Raw genomic sequence first — 20,902 nt, 5'->3', positions numbered from 1 at the left:
CTCATCATTTCATCCCTAAAAAAGAAACTGGAGCTTTTTAATCTTCTGTCTCTTTTTGTGCACTCTCTCCATTTTGGGGCTGTAGACCAGGACCATAGCACTGAAAACCCATTTGTCACGACTGTTGTTGTTTTTTTTTATGTTTTATGCATGTGTTAACTGATGAGAGACACAATCTTGCTTTTGGATTATAAGTCTCAAGAGAGAATCGATCACCTGGGACTTTGCCTCTTGCTTTCTTGTGATACTGAAAGCAGACCAATTCCTGGTTGTGAAGGACAGGGATAGGGAGAAGCCTCAGTTTCTGTCTGGATCTAGCCTAATGCCAAAGGATGCTGGGGGATGTGAGGAGGCGGACTTTCTCCTAGAGCTTATAGTGATGAGGCAAAGGACTGGGTGGAAAAGCTGCACTCAGAGCCAGCCACAGTAATGTGTTGGCTTGGGACTGTGTCAGTAGGGAAGGGTTTTCAGGATGGGTTGTGTTCTTACAAGGGAGGACTTGTCAAAACAGAAGCAAAGAGAAAGACCTGGATATGAAAAAGATCTGTACAGAAAAAATGAGTGGAGAAAGTCAGGGGAAGGAAAGTGAAATGAAGCATCTGTGAAGAAAGAGGGGTCAAGCAGTTAGCGCAAGCAGGAGACTGTCCAGAGTAACAGCCATGAAAATCAGTGGAAACCAATTAGACTGATGAAGTCATCAACATCTGAAGGCTGCAGCTGCTCCCTGTTCTTCTGCTGGCTCAGTTTCACCAGTAGGTCAGCACTTTGAAAGTAGACCCTCTTAATAGTGACCAGAAACACATATAAATCTGATCACTCCTCAGAAAGCTTTTGTAATCTGAGATGAGAAAGATATTGGTGCTCACTGTTCTCTTCTGTCTGAACGATTGTTAATATTACAGAAACCTCACAAGTGGACAAGTTTTGTCTTTTGGAGGGAGGGCTGATGTGGAGAGGGCAGCCTTGGGACACTGCAGTCGGTTCCTCCTAGGGGCATCATCTGCATCAATGCTGATTTATGGGTTCACAACAGGATCATCATAATTTTTTTACTAATGGGCACAGCGTCTTTACAAATGGTTAAAAAATAATTATAAAATGTATTCTTAGTAAAATTATGAGGACTGTTTCAAAAGCTGTGCTTCCTATCTTGTAATGTTGTCCCACAATGTCAGAGGCGGATGTTGGTGGTATTGCAGTAGGGGTTGAACCTTCCCACCAGTATCTCATTATGTGTTGCTGCCGTGAGATAGATGGCAGCAGAGGGGCAGTCTGACAGAATGGCGTCTGACATGGAAGTGCAAATGAGGCAAAGGTGTGTCACTGAGATCCCCTATGCAGGAAAATGGCACCTATTGACATTCACTGACACTTGCTGAGCATCCATGGAGTGCAACCAATGTATGCGAGCACAGTGAGCGGTGGGTGCTACATTTCAGCAGCTGTGAAACAGTAGATCACCACTGTTGTGGTACTGGGAATAAGAGGGTGGTTGGACTAGATGATCTTGCAGGTCGTTTCCAACCTTGTGATTCTATGATTCTATGTTTGTACATATTTTTACAAGCACAGCATGCAGGCTCTTCTAGCTGGCAAAAACGTAGAGCCAGTAGTGGTGATTGTTAAAAAATAATGTTCTGTAGGAGAGCATTTGCTCTATTGAATAGTGTTATTGTGCTCTTTGTATCTGTTGGGTTTTTTTTTTCATGGAAAAGAAATAGGAGGCATTACTTTCACATCAAGTGGCATATAATGAATTTCACAGAGTCGCACTGAGATACAACCATATAGGTCCCATTAAATTGGTGAGAAATACAGGGCCTTAATGATTAAAGATCCTGGAGAATGCATATTATGTGGAGATTTATTTTAAAGGAAACTCTTATACTGGATGTCCTTGTTGCTGCAAATTACTGCTATAGTCCCAAGTTCCCAGTGTGGTACTTAGATTCTAATGTGGTACTTACATTCTAATGTGCTGTAAATCCAGTTTTCAGGGGGCTATAAATTAGTACCTAAAATCTGAGGTGAAACTTGGTACGATGATTTTCAGCCCAGATGCCTCCTTCTCTCCTGAACTATATTTCCACAGAGTTTGAAATTTTATTCAGAACATTTGTGCCTTTCCTTAATTAAAGACTTTCAACAAAGATTATTTTCTAAATCCATGTTTCCCATGTGGACAATTACTAGGAATAATTGGATGCTATGTGTCTGTAGCCAGCATATGACCCAGTATCTTTATGGTTCTGAGGTCTACTTTGCTTCATTAGCTCACTATACTGAGATGACCAAGTAGGGTGTACTGTTGAAAGATGATAGCTGGACATGTGCATTAGTAGCTTTGTGATACACCTCCCATGTGTCAACAATGACACCCATTAAAACAAAGAGATAAAATGGAAGCAATTGCCCTAAAACCACAGTGCACCAAAGACTTCTCAGATCTGGTGCTATTTCAGGGAAGGGACCAAGTGGTGCAGTGGTTATAGGTCCTGTGTAGTCCGAGGGCAGATTTAGCATCCTTGTCAGCTCTAGCCAACCTCTCTCTTATTTGACCTAAGTACAGACTGCAAAGTGACCTGTGATTAATTTATTTAAGATTTAAGAACAAGAACCAGAAATTACATGGTTCTTCTCAACATATTTTTGCTTTGCCTCTAGCAAATTAATCAAATGAGAACCCAATTTGTTTTAGATTAAATGAATTCCCTCTGTTCACTGTGATAATCCCCAGTTGAACCACCTTCCACTCCTTGAAGCACTGTACTGTAACTTATTTAACTCTACAACTGTATTTATTAGAAGTGTTGCAGTAATGGTTTATAACTGGAAGGCAAGCAGCATTTGGCATTTCTACTCAGGGGGGAGGTTATATTGCCAAAATATCTCCAAGCCTTGGTTTTGGATCAGAGCTTTTGCTTTGTGCTAACTACTTAAAATACTTGATGTACTCCTGCTAAGCTACAGATAGCCACTTATTTTCAGCAGTTTGCTGTGAGCTCTGAGTGCTGATCTGTTGCTGGCCTCCAAGGGGATTCTTGTAAACCCGATACAACAGGTCTCCAGCGGTCCTTCTCCTGTGCAGTTAAATACAGTTGGTTGTCCATGTGTTTTGCCCAAAGTTCTCTTTTATTAACAGACCCTCAATCTGCCAGAGCTCAGTAGAAGTCAATGCAATAAGAAATGGCTTTTTTTTACCAGCTCTTTTCTTTGTCTTTCTTATTCTAGATTACCTCTTTCAGCTGACAGCTCTGTAGAGCAGTCTGTAACTAAGCTGTGGATATCTTTTCAGCACTAAGGAGTAAATTATTCCACCTAGGATGTAAAAATGGATTCTGCTTTGTTATCTGCTTCAGGGAGGAGTATGTTCTTCTTATTTTGCACCTAAGAAAATATTCCTTGCCTACATATAAGTATACACCTATGTAGCAGAAATAATGCATTCATTCCAGTTGTCTTTGAAAAAACCAAGGGCTGAATTTAAACTGAAGTAAAATATTTCAAACTCAGAGTTTTCACAACATCAAACAAAGCTGTCCTATAGCGGTTGCAGCCACATTCAACTGTATGGACAGCACTGATGTAAAATATTATATCCTTTTTTCTTAGTGTTAGCCACAGATGCTCAAAACTCATGTATTTCTTCCACTCTGATTTTTTATACTGTCTTTAAAACCATAAGGTATAAAAACATCGTGGAGGTTTTCTTACTATTTACTTTCCTAATTGGTATGTATTTTTTTAACCTTTGTAATTCATCACAGACCACGTTTTCTCTGAGAAACCTACACATTTGCTTTTCAATGAAAAATTGGATTCTCCTGTATTTCCCTAATTCAAAGATATCACAGAGCTGTGACATTTTTGTACACTTTGTATGAATCAGGAAGGTTTTCAGCACTGGAACTTGTGGCAGAGAACTGAGCATTTGCCAGCTCGTCAGCACAGTGCTGTGAGGAGCAAGCTGGGGCAAATGGCTTTGCCTCAGGACTTACATTTATGGGCTTGTTTCCCAGCTTTATTTTTAATATTTCAAACACAGGTTTCTTATGAAGAACCACTAAAACTTTCAACACCTCCTACTCTCTTTTTTTTCCAAGGGATGCAGTGCTGCTAATTTCTGAAAATGTAGTCTGATCTCATTTTATTCATTATCTGCCTCCCATCTTTATTTCCCTTAAGCTTGTTACACAGCAGTTAATATTATTCAAGATTATTTATATTACATTTGAAATATGTAAACACTGCATTTGCAATATATAATTTGGGCAAAGGTCATAATGGTGGTTGTGACTGAAAGACCTCTGAGCTTAGACTGTTAAGGCTTCCCCTAAACTACTTTGTTGCCTGCTGCTAGACCAGCCCCTGGGATTAAAATAGGTCTTATCTGATACCTGGATTTTAGAAACAGGAGGCCAGCCCATTTGCTGACAAAACTGGCCTAGCCCATCCCCACTTCATTTCAAATGCCACTACTGCTCTTCAAAATGAGAATTGGAAAAAAATGATCCCTAGCAAGCATGTAACATTGAAAATATTAAGAATTACATATGTGTATATATATATGCACACATCCATATATATATATACGTATATAAGAGTCCAGAGAAACAGCAGGATGACAAATGCCTTACTAGAAGTGAACGCAGTTGGCCTACGTGTGAAAAACCAAATGGCTGATTTCTCCCTTCAGTGACTGACGAGAATTGAGGAAGGCCTTTGGCCCGGTCCAGTATTAAATGTGGAGGTTGGTGGCCCTGCCTGTGGTGGGGGGTTGGAGATCCATGATCCTTGAGGTCCCTTCCAACCCTGGCCATTCTGTGGTTCTGTGACATGCCCTTCAGAGGTGCAGGGCCCTCCGCTGCTGGCAGCAGCAGTGAAGGGATGTGAGGGCCTGAGACGGTGGGAAGGCACAGCTCTTGGCATAAGGAGGGCCCTGGGGAGGAGGTGCATGGGCCTTGGAGATGTGGTGCAGGATTAGGCCACAGGGCTTCAGCACGGCCTGGCTGCACAAGGCAGATATGGATCAGACAAGGCAGGTTATGCTCCCAAGAAACAGGAGGCGATTGTGTTAGCAAGAGAAGGCAGGAAGCTGAGGGCTCTGGCACTGATAACTTTTCTGTGCAGCTTTTATCTTTTGTGCAAGAGGGGAAGGCTTTTCCAGAGTAATTTACTGCTGGGATGAGAGGCTTGGCAGTTGACTCCTTGTGGTCACTTGGTTTATTCGTATTTGTCGTGTTTTGTCAGGTGACGTTGTCCTCAGATAATATCTGGTACAATGCTGAGGTGTTCTTTGTTAGAGGATAGTTGCTGCCTTCAAAATCAGGATGTGTTTGTTTTGCCTGAGTGCCCACTGGTTCTTGCATTTCTTAAATGCACAACTGAAACAAGGGTGAAGACAGACAGGAGCACCTCTGGCAGTGAGCAAAATGAGTATTACCTGGTGAAGAATCTGAGTTTTGAGCTGTTTTGTTTAGACTTTGCTGAGCCTAGATGAGGGCCATATGTTTCCTTCACTTGAGTCCACCCTCCCACAGCCATGCTGTGTCCCATGTCAGCTGCAGCACCAGCCCGGTCTCACGATGCCAGCAGCTTGTTCATGCACAATAAGGCTGTGGACACCAAAGGGCTACTCAAGCTCAGATTCATTCCCATCATGCATACTTATCTGTTTGGAACCTGCTTTTTCACTGCAGCTCATTAAATGTTCCATTTTGGTGAATTCCTTGGCTGGCCTCTGTGCTTCTGTTTCTTTCCGTCCTTGTGTTGATGTAGGATCTTGATGGGACATTTGCAGGTGAGGCGTCTTTCTTGGCACTCAATGCAGCAAGGGTAGTGTGAAGGCTCAGCAAGCTGAAGCTCCATAGGATGCAGCAGCTGTGTTCAATGTGATGCAGATTTCTGCCTTGCCTCTACTGCAGTGCAATCAAAAGCTCAAGAGCAGGCATATTTTGGTAGGGGCTGCTGTCAGATGCTGGTGTTTTCCGCATGGTAGGCTTGCAGCTCTTGGGAAATGATGCACTAGGTGCTGATTTTAAAAAGCCCTGGAGTCTTCCCCAGTGCATGAAATGGCGTGTGCAGAAGAGGAAATGGATCTCCTCTGTTTCCTTCTAGAAATCAGGAAGCAGGAGTTGGGCAGTGGGGCTGTACTGCTCTTCCTGGGAGCCAGGTTCTGGCAGCAGGCACAGCTCTCGCCTTGCCCTGCCTTAGCAGAAGGAAGGGCTGGGCTGGTAGCAAGAGACTGAAAAAAAAAAAAAAAAAGTAGTGAATGCATTTTTTTTCTGCTGATGCCAGCCTTTTCCTTTGAGTAATTGCTGCTGGAAGGAAGTAGAAAGAAATTAAGCTTCTGACAAAATAAATATGTGATTAATAGCATTTTGCTGCCTGCCGACTGAAGATGAGGACAAAAGAGCTGAAATATTTTTTGTCATCTGTTTGTATTTGTCAGTTCTCTATCCCACTGTTTATCAGACCCTGGGGTAAAGCTAATGCACCTGTAACAAATTTTTCCCATATTTTTTGAGTGGTAGTAGTAACCTGGTGCTCTATCTTTCTTTCTGTCTCCAGACGATTTTGCAGAAGAGGAGGAGGTGCAATCCTTTGGCTACAAGAGGTTTGGTAAGTGGCAGCAGGTCTTTCACTGCTCTGTGGCGCAGCACTTAGCTTAAGAGAAGCAGCTGCTATTAAAGCCTCCTTTACTGGCCTGGCAGCATGAGAACATGTAGGTACAGTCCCATCAACCCATTCAGTCTAATGTCTGGCCAGCAGCAGGTGTGATGAGAAGTCATCAGCTTTATTACTAGATCCTTGCATGAAGCAGTGTTATGAAAACCAACCCCACACTTCATGAGTGTGCCAGATGTGCATGTACAGAAAAGTACATGCCCCTGAAACTTCTGCTGCCCCTGCTGTGCTCTTCATAGACCCTAAATTATGCACAACATGGTCAGCTGTGGTCATATGGGACCTCTTCATGCTCTGCAAAGTCAGAACGGCTGAGCCAGGAACAATTCTGTGAGTTTATCTCTAAAAAAAAGGAGCAAAAGCTTATGGGATGATTGTGTTCTGAAGCAGTCCTGGTGATCAAAATCCCTTATCACAGCTTTACCTTCTCCTGATTTGGGACGTGGTGATAACTTCAAAACATGGTTAAACTCTCCTGCACAGTGTTTGAGACTTGAGCGTGTTCTTGTGCTTCTGTATACACAGGGAAGCTCTTGCTTCTATTTTCTCTTGAATGAACCTAAAGGTTTTACTAAATACATTGCAGTGTAACCTTTTATAAACCACACCTTAAGCTAAGAATTCCAAAGAGATAAATTCTTAAAATCACATTGGTCACTCTCTTTTCTTTTTTTGATGGTGGTTCATTGAAAATGGCCTTGTCATGTGAAGGAAGTAGTGTAGTGCATCTCTCACAGCCCTCAAGGCTGGAACAAGAGTCATTTTCAAAAAGGAAAAGGCTGAATTGAAAAAAAAGAAAAGAGAAAAATGTCAATAATTCACCTCAAAAGAAGCAGGGGGAGGCACGCTCATGGCAGTAGGTGTACACAGAGGCTGAGAGGTGGGATCACATTCGCATGACCTCTTCCACCCCCTGAACTGCTGCATTGCTCCCTGCTGTTGAGCTTTATTTTGGGTACGTCAGCCAACCACAGAGCCAGCATCTGTGGCTTAGAAAGTCCTGCCATAAGGCTGCACGTAGGTTTTTTTCTGCTTTTTGTTTTATTCCTCTGGACTGGGCCCTGGAATAGCAAAAAAAAAAAAAAAACCCTAAAAAAAAAACTCTCAAGAACTAGGAAGAAATTTTAACTGTTCTGCATGTTTCCAGGAGTGCTTGTACTTGTGTTGTGTTTGTCAGGGTGAAGGGAAGGTGAGCAGAGTAGCAGGGGCAGGAGAAGGATGTCAACACTTGTGGAGGTCCCTGGAAGGAACAACCAACTACAGGGCTGTTTTCCCTTCCTCAGAAAGACTGCCTTAATGTGTTCCCATTTCTACAGTGATCGCAGCATCTCCAGGCAGCCTCTGAGCTGAAGGTGATGCGCATCTTTTAAAAACCTAGATCCACTGACCAGTCACTTCCAGTACTTCCAGAGAAGCACTACAGGAGCAAAAATACAGTTCAGGACCCATAGGAACTGTTATGCTTGTTGTCCCAGCTTGTGTTCCTTTTTGGCCTTGCGTCCTCTCTGATAGTAGCAGGTTAAATTGTGAGCATTTGGATAATGAAAAATACTATTAAAGATATAAAGAAGAAAATAAACTTATTATTGGTAGTAAAGAGAAAGAATGAAATACTCCTTTCACATCACTGTGAGATTTTACTTTTGGCAATAAGGGATGTGATTTAGTGATGGGTCTCAGTAGTCAGATTGACAGGCTTGATGAGCTTGGAGGTCCTTTCGCACCTACCTGATTCTATGGTTCTATGGTTCTATGGTAGTATGATTGGAGAAGCCCAAGGCAAGAACCAATCTTTGCTATAGAAGCCCTTGATAAAAGGGCATTTTGGAAGGAGGCCTATCCTGTCTGAAGGCTGGTGCTGTGGAAATCAGCACTTTTTGCATACAGGTGCTGAAGCAGGCAGCAATAACAGCACCAGTTGGTTGGTTGGTTCAGGAGCCATTCTGTATGAACAGCTGTGTGAGTATTTTGTGACTAGAGTAGTCTCTGTGTGCTCTGTTAACATGAGACAGAGTAGAAGGACCATGACTCAGGTGCCCTCGGCTCCATATTTTGGAAAAAGTAAGCCTTGTTTGGAGCAAAATGTGCTCCGAGAGGGAGATGGCTAAACCACAACTGCTTCATAAAGAACCCGTTTTGCAATGAATCACTGCTGGCAGCTGGGAACACATGTTGGTCAGCGCTTGGCTCACAATCCTTGACTTCAACTGCTTTCCTAGAGTTCAGCTGGGGAGTTTATTATTAGCTGTCTTGTTGCTGGACCCTGCCATTTGCTTCAAGAAAGCAAGAGATGTGCTGAAGGGTGGAAGGCACACTCGGGCAATTCTCATTTTGGGAAAGAAGTATTTGAAAAGAAGATTGAGCAGTCACCATCCTGCCAGCATGCACTGCTCCCCATTTTCCTGAACATTTCTCTTCTTCCTCCTCAGATACACTAATTTCAGGGAGTGTATTGTGCTACTTTTTAGTCCACCAAACTCTCACTGGTTATATTAATCCAAACACACTGAGCATATCGCAGTAACATTTAAAAATATTCATCACAGATGCAGACAGCAAAGTCAACACCAGCATGTGTTTACTTCTGAGTGCAGGACAAATTCACCACAGGGAGTCAGGGAGGCCGAGGAAGATGCTCTTTCCAGCTGCCTGGTGCTGTTTGCTTCTTCTCAGTGGGTGCTCCAGATGTGCAGAGATGCAGCCAGAAGGGCACTGTCCAGTGTCTCAGGTGCCCGTGGCTCTGGGTTGTGGTGGTGAGAACATAATGAAGGATGTTTCTTATTGCTGTTACTTCATCATAAGTCACTGCCAGGCTGCTTTCAAGTGATCTCCTCCAGATAACAAGTTGTGCCCATCCATGGTTTTCCTCTACCAGATTGTCATCAGTGTTAACCCTTTCCTTAGGCAATGCTTTTGGTTTGTGTATCCCCTACTTCCTCTTTGGGAAAGAAGGAATGAAGAGAGGGCAAAACATGCTTTTCAGAATTATAGGGTTTTTGAGATGCTAAATCTCAGGCTTGAGAGCTCAAATCATAGAATCATAAAGTAATAGAATCATTTGAGTTGGAAGGGACCCTTAAAGACCATCTACTCCAGCTCCCCTGCAATTAACAGGGACACATACAGCTAAATCAGGTGCTCAAAGCCCTGTTCAGCCTGACCTTGAGTGTCTACAGGACGGAGTATCCACCATGTCTCTGGACAGCCAGTTCCAGTGCCTCATTACATTTAACATGAAATATTTTTTTCATTCTATCCAGTCTAAATCTCCCTCTTTTAATTTGAAACTGTTTCCCCCTGTCTTATCACAACAGACCCTGCTGAAGTCTCTGTTCCTTTTGTTCTTATAGCCCCCTTTTAGATACGGAAAAGCCACTATCAGGTCTCCCTGGAGCCTCCTCTTCTCCAGGATGAGCAGCCTGGTAGATATTAGGACGAGGTTTTGACTCTTCTCTGGCTCTGGACATCAATGAAGGCACAAGAATTAAAGGGAATTAATGGACTTTTGAGGTAGCATGTCTGATCTACTCAACTTGTGGCATTCCCAGGCAATAGATGCATAGACAATTGCAAATTTAGAATCTTTGTGTTAATGCTTTAGAACTTTAAACCTGCACTTAAAAGAGCAATTAGTGTACAAATTTCAATGTGAAGTTATTCAATGAATAGTTTGAAGCTATACCACAACATGAAATAACTGGGGAAAAAAGGGAGTGGTCTTTGAACTGATGTGAAGCCCAATTTTAATGTTTCAGAAAGCAGGCTTCCAAGAATAGAGCTGAAAGCCCTGCTGACAATGAGAAACCTCACAAGGAATAAAAAGACAGGGCCAGTACACTGCAGATAAGCAGAAGACTAAACAGTTTGTGTGAGATAAGGACCCTTTTTTTGCCGTTAAGAAACATAGCCAGAGTTGGAGGCTATCAGTTTGTCCTCCATAGTAGGGCCCACCTTGTCCCCTGTCCTCCAGACCATGAGCTGGGATCTTTCACCTCCCATAGGGTATGCTAGTCATGATGTCCAGTCTGTGCAGCAACAGTAACTTAGCTCCTGAGCATCATTCCAGTTCTAAGAATTAAATCTAGGTATTTCTAGACCAGAAATGGACAAATCATCTTGCGAGACAATAATGAAATCTGCTATGCTAGAAAGAGTTGAGAAAAATGCCTCTGGTTTTAAAGTATTCTTGGAAAATATGACAGTTTTTTTGCTGATAAGTTGCTGAGGGGCAGCTGAACTTGATCCATGTAATAACTGCTTTCTCACTTTATATTGTTTTGAATATTTTAGGCAGAGAGAAGCTATATATCAGTTGGTGTGTGTGTATATACAGGTGTATATTTATACCTTTGGTAGAATACAAATGGAGAATTTTAGGAGTTTAACAATAAAAGCCTTATGAATGGTTTACAGAGAAAAAAAATCTGATATTTTATAGACTTTCAGAAAGAGCTTAATATGATATATTTTCCTGCCTGTAAGTAACAATTTAAATGTGATTACGGTAATCCTTCTTAAAACTTGTGGCTTGGACTTTTGTGATAGTTCAGGAATAACGTTAACTCATTAACACTGCACAGAAAGCCTAACTTCAGCCTTTAACCCTGGATAAACCCAGGCCATTGTTCACATCTGTAATACCACACATGGAAAAATGCCTGGCATCAGCTTGATGGTGAGCTACATCCACACAAACCTTAAGCCTGTAAGAAAAATAAATAAGTAAAGATCTAATCTTAAGGAATTTATCAACTTTTCTTTATGGTTTGTAAATGACCAGCAAGGGATTTCAGGTGCCACAAGCCGCAGAGTTCTCTGGGCATTCTTTCACATGTGTGCCTGTGACACACAATAGTGTGGCTCAGTAATAAGTCAGGAATCACTGTTGCTCACAAAGCCAGAGGAAAGTCTGGCACATTGCTTCCAGGCCAGCGATCTTGCTGCTTTTATTGGATAGAGATTCCATCTGCATGGGTCTTGGGGTAATTAAACCTACATCGCATGGTAGCATCAGCATGTCTGTTCACTATAGGCCAAGAAATGTCACTTGGAGACACTCTTTCCACTACAATGGCCAGTGGGGCAAAAGGGGGCACCCAGGTGAGCCCAGTGCAGACAGCATGTCCTGGGGCTGGGGCCTTGGGGGCACACTGGGGACTGCATGTATATGCAGGAATTCCTTTGGTTTTTTTTCTTTACCAGGGTGCATCCAGAGTTCCAGGGCCATTGGAGTTGAGCTCTTGATAAAAAAATTAAGAGGAACATCTGTGAGGAGCTGGAGTCAAGGTGCTGCATGCCTCCAGCTTTGTCCTCACTCTGTCAGCAGCTTCTGGATTATCACTGATACCTTCCAGCTGAAAATTTAAAACTGCCAAATCTTTCCATGCTGGTAAAGATGGAAAATAGTTGAGGCACCCTGACTGATCCATCAGCATCAGACAGTAATAGTGCGATCCAAGAAGCTGACAGAGCTGTGTGTTCTGTGCCAGCATAGCCCGGAGATGTCAGTGCTGTTGGGGTTGATGGGCTTGGGCTGCCCCTCTCCAACCTCTCCTGCTGTGTCTGCATGCAGGCCTTGTAAGGAGCCCTCTTAGCAGTTGAGTGGGTGACCAGAGTCATTCCAGCTGTGTGCTGGTCTATAGGCAATCTATTTTTTATTGTTATGTGGGTGGTTTTTTTTTCAATCGAAGTACAATTAAAATTCTTGACATGTTTCTTCCTACATTGCATCTGCATGCCTGGAAGCATACCTCCTCAATCAATCTCTGTCTTTCAGAGATGTGCTGAAAGGTGGCATGGTCACTGCTACATGTGAAGTCTGCCCTCTGTTTTTCATTAGGGCTGTAAAATAGGTGTGTGGGCTGACTAGAGTGTTGTATTTACAGATGGAATGAAAAATATTGGTTGCGCTGTAAGCAACACCTGGGGATTTTGTATTTGTTTCCCCGTAAACTAGCTGAACAAATAATGAAGCACTTTGCATCAGGTTCCTGCAAAACACCTAGGCTGCAAGTTGGGTTGTTCTGCATCACAAACCATTACCTGTGAGAGAGATTAATGCATTAGAACAAAACTAAGAATTGTGTTTTCAGCTTGGTGCTGTCTCTATTGAAAGGAGCACAGGAAAATTGTGGAAGAACTGAAAATTTAAGATAAGAAGCCATCCGAAGAAGGAAGAGGAAGATAAAATATTTGGAGATACCAGCTAGTGGGTTCTCCCAGTGCTGCTGTTGTAGCATTACTGATGTCCCTGGTGAAGCCTTTTTGAGTTTATCCAAAGCAGAGCTCTGCCTCTGCGGCTAGCAGCTGCCATATGCTGCTCTTTACAGCCTGCTGTAAACTATAAAGCTGCAAGTACCCAGATGTATCTGAATGATCCTTGGCTATTCTTTATTTGCTTCTGTTATCCCACACCAGAAAGCTGCTGTGCTGTGCTTACTGCTGGCAGTGACATTTTAGAAGAGGCACACTGGTGCACAATGAGGCAGAGGATTCCTTTTCTTTTGGGGCATTTTCCTCAAACCAGACCTAATGGTCTCTTCCCTCTCCCTCTGTTGACAGCCAGCATCTTGGAACTGCTGAGGCCACCGAAGTAATGCATCACACACTTGTTCTCAGCCAATTTTATGATGATTTGCCAGGAGAAAATTTTATTTGTGAGGATTGAATTCCTGTGAAATCTAAATTTAGGGCTCAGCATTTCGCAAGCATTTTGCTTGCTTTTAGGTAGCCAATAAAGACACCCATCCTTCTAACAGTGGTAGCAAGGAGAGAGAAATGCTGTGTGAAGGTATGGCCATACTGAGCAAGAGCTTCATGTTCCTAGTCACTTTGAGTCACCCCACAAGTCTTCAACTCCAAGTCTCCAAACTGTGTGGGGAAAACACATAAATGCTTAGGGAAAAAAGCCTGTGAGAGCTAAAGGGGATAGTGCAAATACGGAATCACAAAAATACAATATTTTGCCATTCAGAGAGATGTAGACTGGCTTGTGCCCAGGAGAACCTCATGAGGTTCAACAAAACCAAGTGCAAGGTCTTGCACGTGGGTCGTAGCAACCCCTGCTATCAGTACAAGCTGGGGGATGTTAGGATGGAGTACAGCCCTGCTGAAAAGGACCTGGGGTTAAAGGTGGATGGCAAGCTGGACATGGGCCAGCAATGTGCCCTCACAGCCCAGAAAGCCAATTGTATCCTGGGCTGCATCAAAAGAAATGTGGCCAGCAGGGCAAGGGAGGTGATCCTGCCCCTCTACTCTGCATTGGTGAGGCCTCACCTGGAGTACTGCATCCAGATGTGGAGTCCTCAGGACAGGAGAGACATGGACCTGCTGGAGCACCTCCAGTGGAGGGCCACAAAAATGATGCAAGGGATGGAACACCTCTCTATGAGGACAGGCTGAGAGAGCTGGGTCTGTTAAGCCTGGAGAAGAGAAGGCTCCGAGGATATGTGAGAGTGGCCTTTCCGTTTCTGAAGAGGAGCTGTAAGAAGGAAGGAGACAGACTCTTTAGCAGGGTCTGTTGTGATAGGACAAGGGAGAACAGTTTCAAACTAAAAGAGGGGAGATTTAGACTGGATAGAAGGTAAAAGTATTTTACATTACAGTTAAAGAAGCACAAGAACAGGTTGCCCAGAGAGGTGGTGGATGTCCCATCCCTGGAGACACACAAGGTCAGGTTGGACAGGGCTCTGAGCAATCTTCTGTAGCTGTAGGTGTCCTTGTTCATTGAAGGGGAGTTGGACTAGATGACCTTTAAGTCTCCCTTCCAACCGAGCAATTCTGTGATTCTGTGATTCTGTTTTAAGCTGTTTTTGCCTATCGCAGACACTGACAAGGGGCAGCATGTTGCTTCACTAAACTAAAATTAAACCAAACTCTACTGTGCTGCAACACAACAGTTTAGCCAAAGGAAAGCTGGAATAAAATTTTATCCAGTCTCAATTAATCTCCTGCATATTGCTAAACTTCAGCAGAACAGGCAGAGTGCCTGGACATTTCCACTGATTCTGCTTCAGCAAGGGTTGTGCGGGTGGCTTAGGGGTCTGGTAACAGGTAGGTGGTGGGGGACCACGAGTGGGAAAGGGCTTTGTGAGTGCCTGGAGCTGATGGGTCTGTGCATTATGCAATGGGAGCTTGGAGGTTTGTGTTCTGCAGACACTCTTCGGCTCAGTCAGGAATGTATCTGGAAAATACACCCTGCCAGGGTGAGAGACAGATGCCTCACATTAATAAAGTTTGTATGGGTTTTCCGGGTTGCAGCTAGTGGCTTCTAATGGAGGCAGCTGGAATTTTTGTGGAAGACAGAGTACAAGACCCAAGGGATCCACTTTTCAGCCCAGCTTGTTGGGAGGTTTGCATTAGTGGTTCTTTGCAGATGTTCAGTGTGTTGGTAGCCATTCCATAACACCATAAAGAGGCAGGGCAGGTAGGCTTCATTTTAAGGATATCAGGGCACCAGGATATCACACAATCATGGAATGGCTTCATTTATAGGGGACCTCAAAGCCCACCCAGTCCCACCCCGTGCCATGGGCAGGGCTGCCACCAACAGCTCAGCTGCCCAGGGCCCCATCCAACCTGGCCTTGAGCGCCTGCAGGGATGGGGAACCACAGCTTACATGGGCAGCTGTGCCAGCACCTCACCGACCACTGAGTGAAGAATTTCCTCCTAACATCTAAGCTATGCTTAATAGGGCTTCGCTGCGTGTGTTTCAAAACATGAACATTTAAAATTTTGAAAAACGCTAATCGATTTTCTTGATGTAATGTATTTTTGTGTTTTTGGTTTTGGCCAGGAACATGGAAAATACCACTGATTTTTATATTCTGAATTTGCCCAGGAACAGGCATGCAAGCTTTTACTTGCCAAACTTGTAAGGTCGTTGGAGCCTACTCGGTCGTGTCCAAAGGCAGGAAAAACACTGTCCTTGTATATTTTGTTAAGAGGCTATGGCATGATTTCAGAGCATCTGTGTATGTAGGAACAACCAGTAACTGGAAGATTTTCTACATACATTTCTATTTTATTGTATAGAGAAGAATATGATTACCAAAAAAAAAAAAAAAAAAAGAAAAAAAAGAAAAAAAAGAGCAAAGGGATTTTTTTTCCTTCCTCTTTTAACCCCAGAAGTTAATTGGGTCAGATGGAAATGTGGCATATCATGCCCAGTGTAACTGATGGTTTCATTGTAAGTCTGGCCTGTCAGAGTTGAGTTTGGAGTGAGAGAGCTCTTGTCCTTAATTAACATTTTGCACAACCTGAAGCCAGAGTAATTTGAACCCCTGCTGCGAAGTTTCAACGTAGCATCTGTGCACAGCTAAATTCACTTCTCCCCAGCAGTGACTGCATATCGCTGCTTGTTTATATATCAGTGTTTAGATATCATTTTCATTTAAATACACATGCAATGTGAATTTGGGCCATTGTATTGGACTGTCTAATAGCTTGACTTCAAATATACAAAACCCAGACATGTGGACATTTAGATATCCTGTCGGTTCCATCTAGAAAGACAAGTGTGTTCCTGGATGTGCTATTCCCAAGATCAGGAAAGCCAAAAACCTATGAGTTCGGTTCTGCTTCTCATCCTGCTCCAAGACCCCAGTCGAGAGTTCAGAAGTCATTTTGTTACCCCAAGCACTGACACTGCATATACAGTTTCCTAAAACAGGCCATCAAATCGCTGCTCCATAGAATCATAGAAATATAGAATCACAGAATTGCTCAGGTTGGGAAAAAAAAAAAAAGAAAAAAAAAAAAGTTCCTTAAAGAACTTATTTGTCTCCTTAGGAACACAGCTTTCTGCTTGATGGATGGTACTACGTGCTTAACCTCTTTCACAGATTTTAAAAGTGACCACATGCATATTTCAGCACTAAGCAAAGTTTCTTTATTAAGTGTACTGGACAATACTCATTTCTGAGGGGAAGCAAACAAAGCAACATCTGGTTCTTCTGCTTACTGCAGTGGATCTGAAAGAGCTTTCCAAAAACTCTAAAATTGGTGTATTTTTTTAAGTAGTTTAGTTTAGCGAAAACTAGGAGAAAGCTTTAAGGTGTATGTGAGGGACTGACTAACCAAAATACTGGAGGAAGCAGAGGAGGAACAGATGTGTCCATCTGGGTCATCAAGCAGAATTAAAGTATACAAATTATTTTTCAGAGGTCCTTAATTCAGGCCCTGCTGGATTTTCCTCTGTCACTGATCAGCCTTTCTGCAGGTTCCAAAACTGCACATGAAACCACCTCAGTGGAAGATCCCTTTTTTTTCTGTGGTGTTCACAGCTCAACTTTTAGGGACATGGTGGGCATGGTGGGAATGAGCTGATAGTTGGACTAGATGATCTTACTGCTCTCTTCCAACCTTAATGATGATGATCTGATCTAGGAAAGAGATCTGCAGTGCCATATGGAAACCACACATCCTGCTGCATCTTTCCTAGTGACAGCAGGGGCAAGGCAGAGGTGTGTCCTGTCCTTTTGCTCTACTCATGTCATGGAGTAGGTCAGCACAAGGTAAAAAGCAAATCTCTCTCAGTCCCAGGCTCACTACCAAGCCAACTAAGGCAGGGAAATTTGGTAGCTGGAGGAAAACCCACCAGTGTCAGAGAGCAGCCTGTAAAAACCATAAGCTTCAGAGCCAGCCTTTTGCTGCAGCTTTGCATCCCAGCCCCTGAGCAGCTTGTATTTGTGGCAAGTGGCTTTGGGGAATGCAGGGCTGTGGGGCTGTTTTTGTTCTCAGCCATCTATGCGAGAGGTTACTGTGAGTAGTTCTGTGATTTAGTAGAGAGAAATAGAGCTGTGTTCTCCACAACAAACCCTTCCTATTGCACTTGGTTTGAATACCAGTTGAGTCTCTAATTACGTTTCCAATGGAAAGAGAATTCCTCATTTATTGCAAAGAATGAAATTACACATGCATGAAACCAGATGCCCTAATAAAAACCCCACAAAATAACCATAAGAGCTACAAGAACATGTATTTGTCCAGCAGATGATTGAGGTGGTCCAGAAAAGAATGAGGGGAAGTCTCTTTGCAAAAGGAAGCAGAAGAGCTGACAGTGAAATCAGAAGTCATCTTATGTCAAAGCAGGATTTACGTCACCGTGGTTCTCTTAATTTTGAGCTTGCTGTTTGCGCTGATGTGGCACTATAATTTAATCACTTTATTTTCTTTTTCTCCCTCCTGGGAGATTTCTAAAACACTCTTTTAGAAAGAAAAATAAATAATCTCTAATGTCTTTTCAGTTTTTCTTCTGGGAAGACTTGTGGTGAGTTAAAAGAAAATAGTCAGTGAAGCTGTGAATGGGAGATGTTTCCAGGGTGGGTGTGTTTGAGGTTTGTTTGGGTTTTTATAATACTCTACTCCTATGTCTATTTTTTTTTTTTTTGTCTTCTTTTTTTTTTTTTCTAATAGTTTTCAGATGCTTTTAATACAGTGGAAATTGGATTAAGAAACTGCTCCAAATTCCACCAGTGATGGAAGCTTTGTGGAGAGATGTGTTGTAGGACCAGCTCCACTACTGCACGTACACCCTGAGGACAGTTCTGCTGGAGAGGAGTTGAGATCCTGGTCTGGTCCTGCAGCTTTTGCTTGGACAAATATGCAGCAAAGAGTTTTTGCAATCGCTTTTCTCTCCTTTTGCTTATAGATCCATACCTAAAGTGGATTTCTAAGAGAACCCAGTGTTCATGGGCACACTGTTGTTGACACGAGAGTTAGTGAAGCTGTGTGATGTCAGCGTGGATCTTTCTTCTGCCTGTGTTGAAGTGTAATGCTAAGAGCAGCACAGAACGGAGGGAGGTGCTGCAATGCACGTGAGATGCTCTGGGGTTGCAGCTTCCATCATGAGCGTTAATCTACTATTTTGTGAAGGCTTCTCAGCACAGTTCATATCACTAAGAAAAAAATTCTTCTCTGAAAGAGCAGTGAGGCAGTGGCATAGGCTGCCCAGGGAGGTGGTGGAGTCATTGTCCCTGGAGGTGTTCAAGAACCATATGGATGTGGCACTGAGTGACATGGTTAGTGGGCATGATGGGGATGGGCTGATGGTTGGATTGAATGATCTTAGAGGTCTTTCCACCCTGAATGATTCTGTGATTCTAAGCCTATTCACAGAAAGCAATGCAAAGCCCTGCTCCAATAATTCCCATGCTGCTCTCATCCTGCAGAATGAGGTTAAAACATCTGCAGTTTGGAAAACAGTGGCGTCCTGTCCTAGGAGAAGCATGGCAGTGCTGACCTGCTTCCTGTCTTTATTATGATTTCTGTGCTACAACCGAATCTCGGCTGGAGCCAGTGTGGATGGGCACCATCCCGACACAGCTGTGTCAGCAGGGCAAGGGCTGCCACTGCTCACATCTGCATGGCTGGCTGCCCAAATCCCAGTGGAGGATTTGCAACTGACAGGTTGTGCCAGGCAGCACTGCTTGCCCAGGTGCCTCCACAGTGCTGCTCTGCTGCCCTCCTCCCTTTCTCCCTATGGCCACAGCTTGCAAGGGTCACCAAATCTCACCCTCCCCTTCTGTTTGTTTTTCCTTCTTCCTTGTGAGGCTGATGTGCACTGGCTGCACTGTCGGGCTGGTGTTTGATCTCATCCATGCACGGGCTGTGTGTTTTTCAAAGTACTTCACTGCCAAAGCTGACCACTACTAAGGGAGAGGAAAAGCAGTCAGCAAACTTCCATGCTTACAAGTGTGCTGCTTTAAAGCTCTGCAGATCACATTGCTTGTTTTTTCAGACCAGCTCACAAAGATGTTGCCAGCAAATTTCCAGTAAACTTGACATTTAAGTGAAAGTGGCTTCTTAGAAATATTCAAGCAGTGGCCTATGGAAAGTTTTGGCGAAAAACCAGGGGGGAGGATCTGTAATCTATATGCAGCTCTTCCTGGAGAAGATGAGATACCCAAAGCAGTTAAGAGGATTTTGGACTTTCCACACAAATTTGAAGTACAGATTTGAAGATTATGCAGTTCACATGTAGGCAGAGAAGTAGTTCTTTTAGGGAGTTCTTGCATCAAGCTCTTTTTAAAATGCATGGAAGCTGTCTATAGCACAGTTTTCTCATAATAATCTTAAACAGCTTTTAGGAATCTGAGAATCTTCTGACTGGTTCACACGAGTGCTTACCTCACAGGTAGATCTGCTGTAAACAAGTACATCTCCACTTACTAAAGTTGTATAGTCCCCATTGGTGTTTAAGTGTGAAATGATTTGGCTGGATTTGATACAGGGAGTTAAATGATGCTCATGCAACCCATCATAAAGGTTTAAATAAAAGCGTTGTTTTAAATCACAGTTCCTTTTAATATATAACATGCCTGTGGAGACTTCCAAGGCAAGGCTGGATCGGGCCCTAGGCAACCTGATTTAGCTGTGGATATCCGTGTTCATTGAGGAGGAGTTGGACTAGATGGCCTTTAAAGGTCCCTTCCAAGTGTAAGGATTCTATGATTCCATGATTCTATAACACTCATCATATATTGTCATAGTATTTAGTGAGTTGGAGTCAGGCTCTCAGTGAACAGGTCTCATTTCCTCTGTGATGGCACTGCCGTGCAATCCAGTAACATCCATGAGAGGTGCCTCCTACAGAAAGTAAGGCACTGAAGCACTGTTTAAGATCTCAAATACCCTTATGGACCTGTACCTGGGCATGACAGGGCACTGGCACAGGTTGCCTAGAGGCCTTGGGGACCCTCATAAGTTACCTGGGCACAACCATGGGCACCCTTCTCTGGGTGGCCCTGCTGGAGTAGGGATGGGCCAGAGGGACACAGAATGCCCTGCCCCCCTCAGCCATTCTGGGATTTTAATTTTGCATCCTTCTATTTTGTTCTACATATTATAAAAATGAAGATAGCTTACATTATTATGATAATATATCTAGCAAATAACATAGGGTTCTCTCTCCTCACTCCCAGTTGAGGAACACAATATAAATACATAAACAAGATTTAGTAGACTGGCACAGGGTCAAAGTATTATTGCATCTCACTGTGAATGTTTTATAGTTCTGCAATAGTAAAGATAATCCCACTGGGGAGTTTGGCATAAGGTCAGAGGAGGAATTACTAAAAATAAATATTATTTTGTTTAAAATCCAGTTCCGGGTCTTTTCATTAAGCAATAGCAATAAGAGAGTCTGTGTTCCTTTATTTACATAATAATTCGGAATTTACTAGAAGTTGATTCTGATGGATGCTTCTACATCCT

The 20,902-nt window shown here is 43.2% G+C and overlaps 1 protein-coding gene across 1 annotated transcript in view; it reads left to right on the top strand.

The window, feature by feature from the left end:
• The window catches only part of COLEC12 (collectin subfamily member 12), a 93,558-nt gene that overhangs the window by 4,985 nt on the left and 67,671 nt on the right, over nt 1-20,902 (top strand). The window contains exon 2 of the mRNA XM_048939586.1: nt 6,571-6,621. Coding sequence (XP_048795543.1) covers nt 6,571-6,621 — 51 coding nt within the window. The remainder of the gene's footprint in view (nt 1-6,570; nt 6,622-20,902) is intronic.

This window comes from Lagopus muta, chromosome 3, assembly GCF_023343835.1.
Source record: "Lagopus muta isolate bLagMut1 chromosome 3, bLagMut1 primary, whole genome shotgun sequence".
Taxonomy (NCBI): Eukaryota; Metazoa; Chordata; class Aves; order Galliformes; family Phasianidae; genus Lagopus; species Lagopus muta.
Note: the sequence above shows the minus strand (reverse complement) of the source record. Positions and strands in the feature narration are given on the sequence as shown.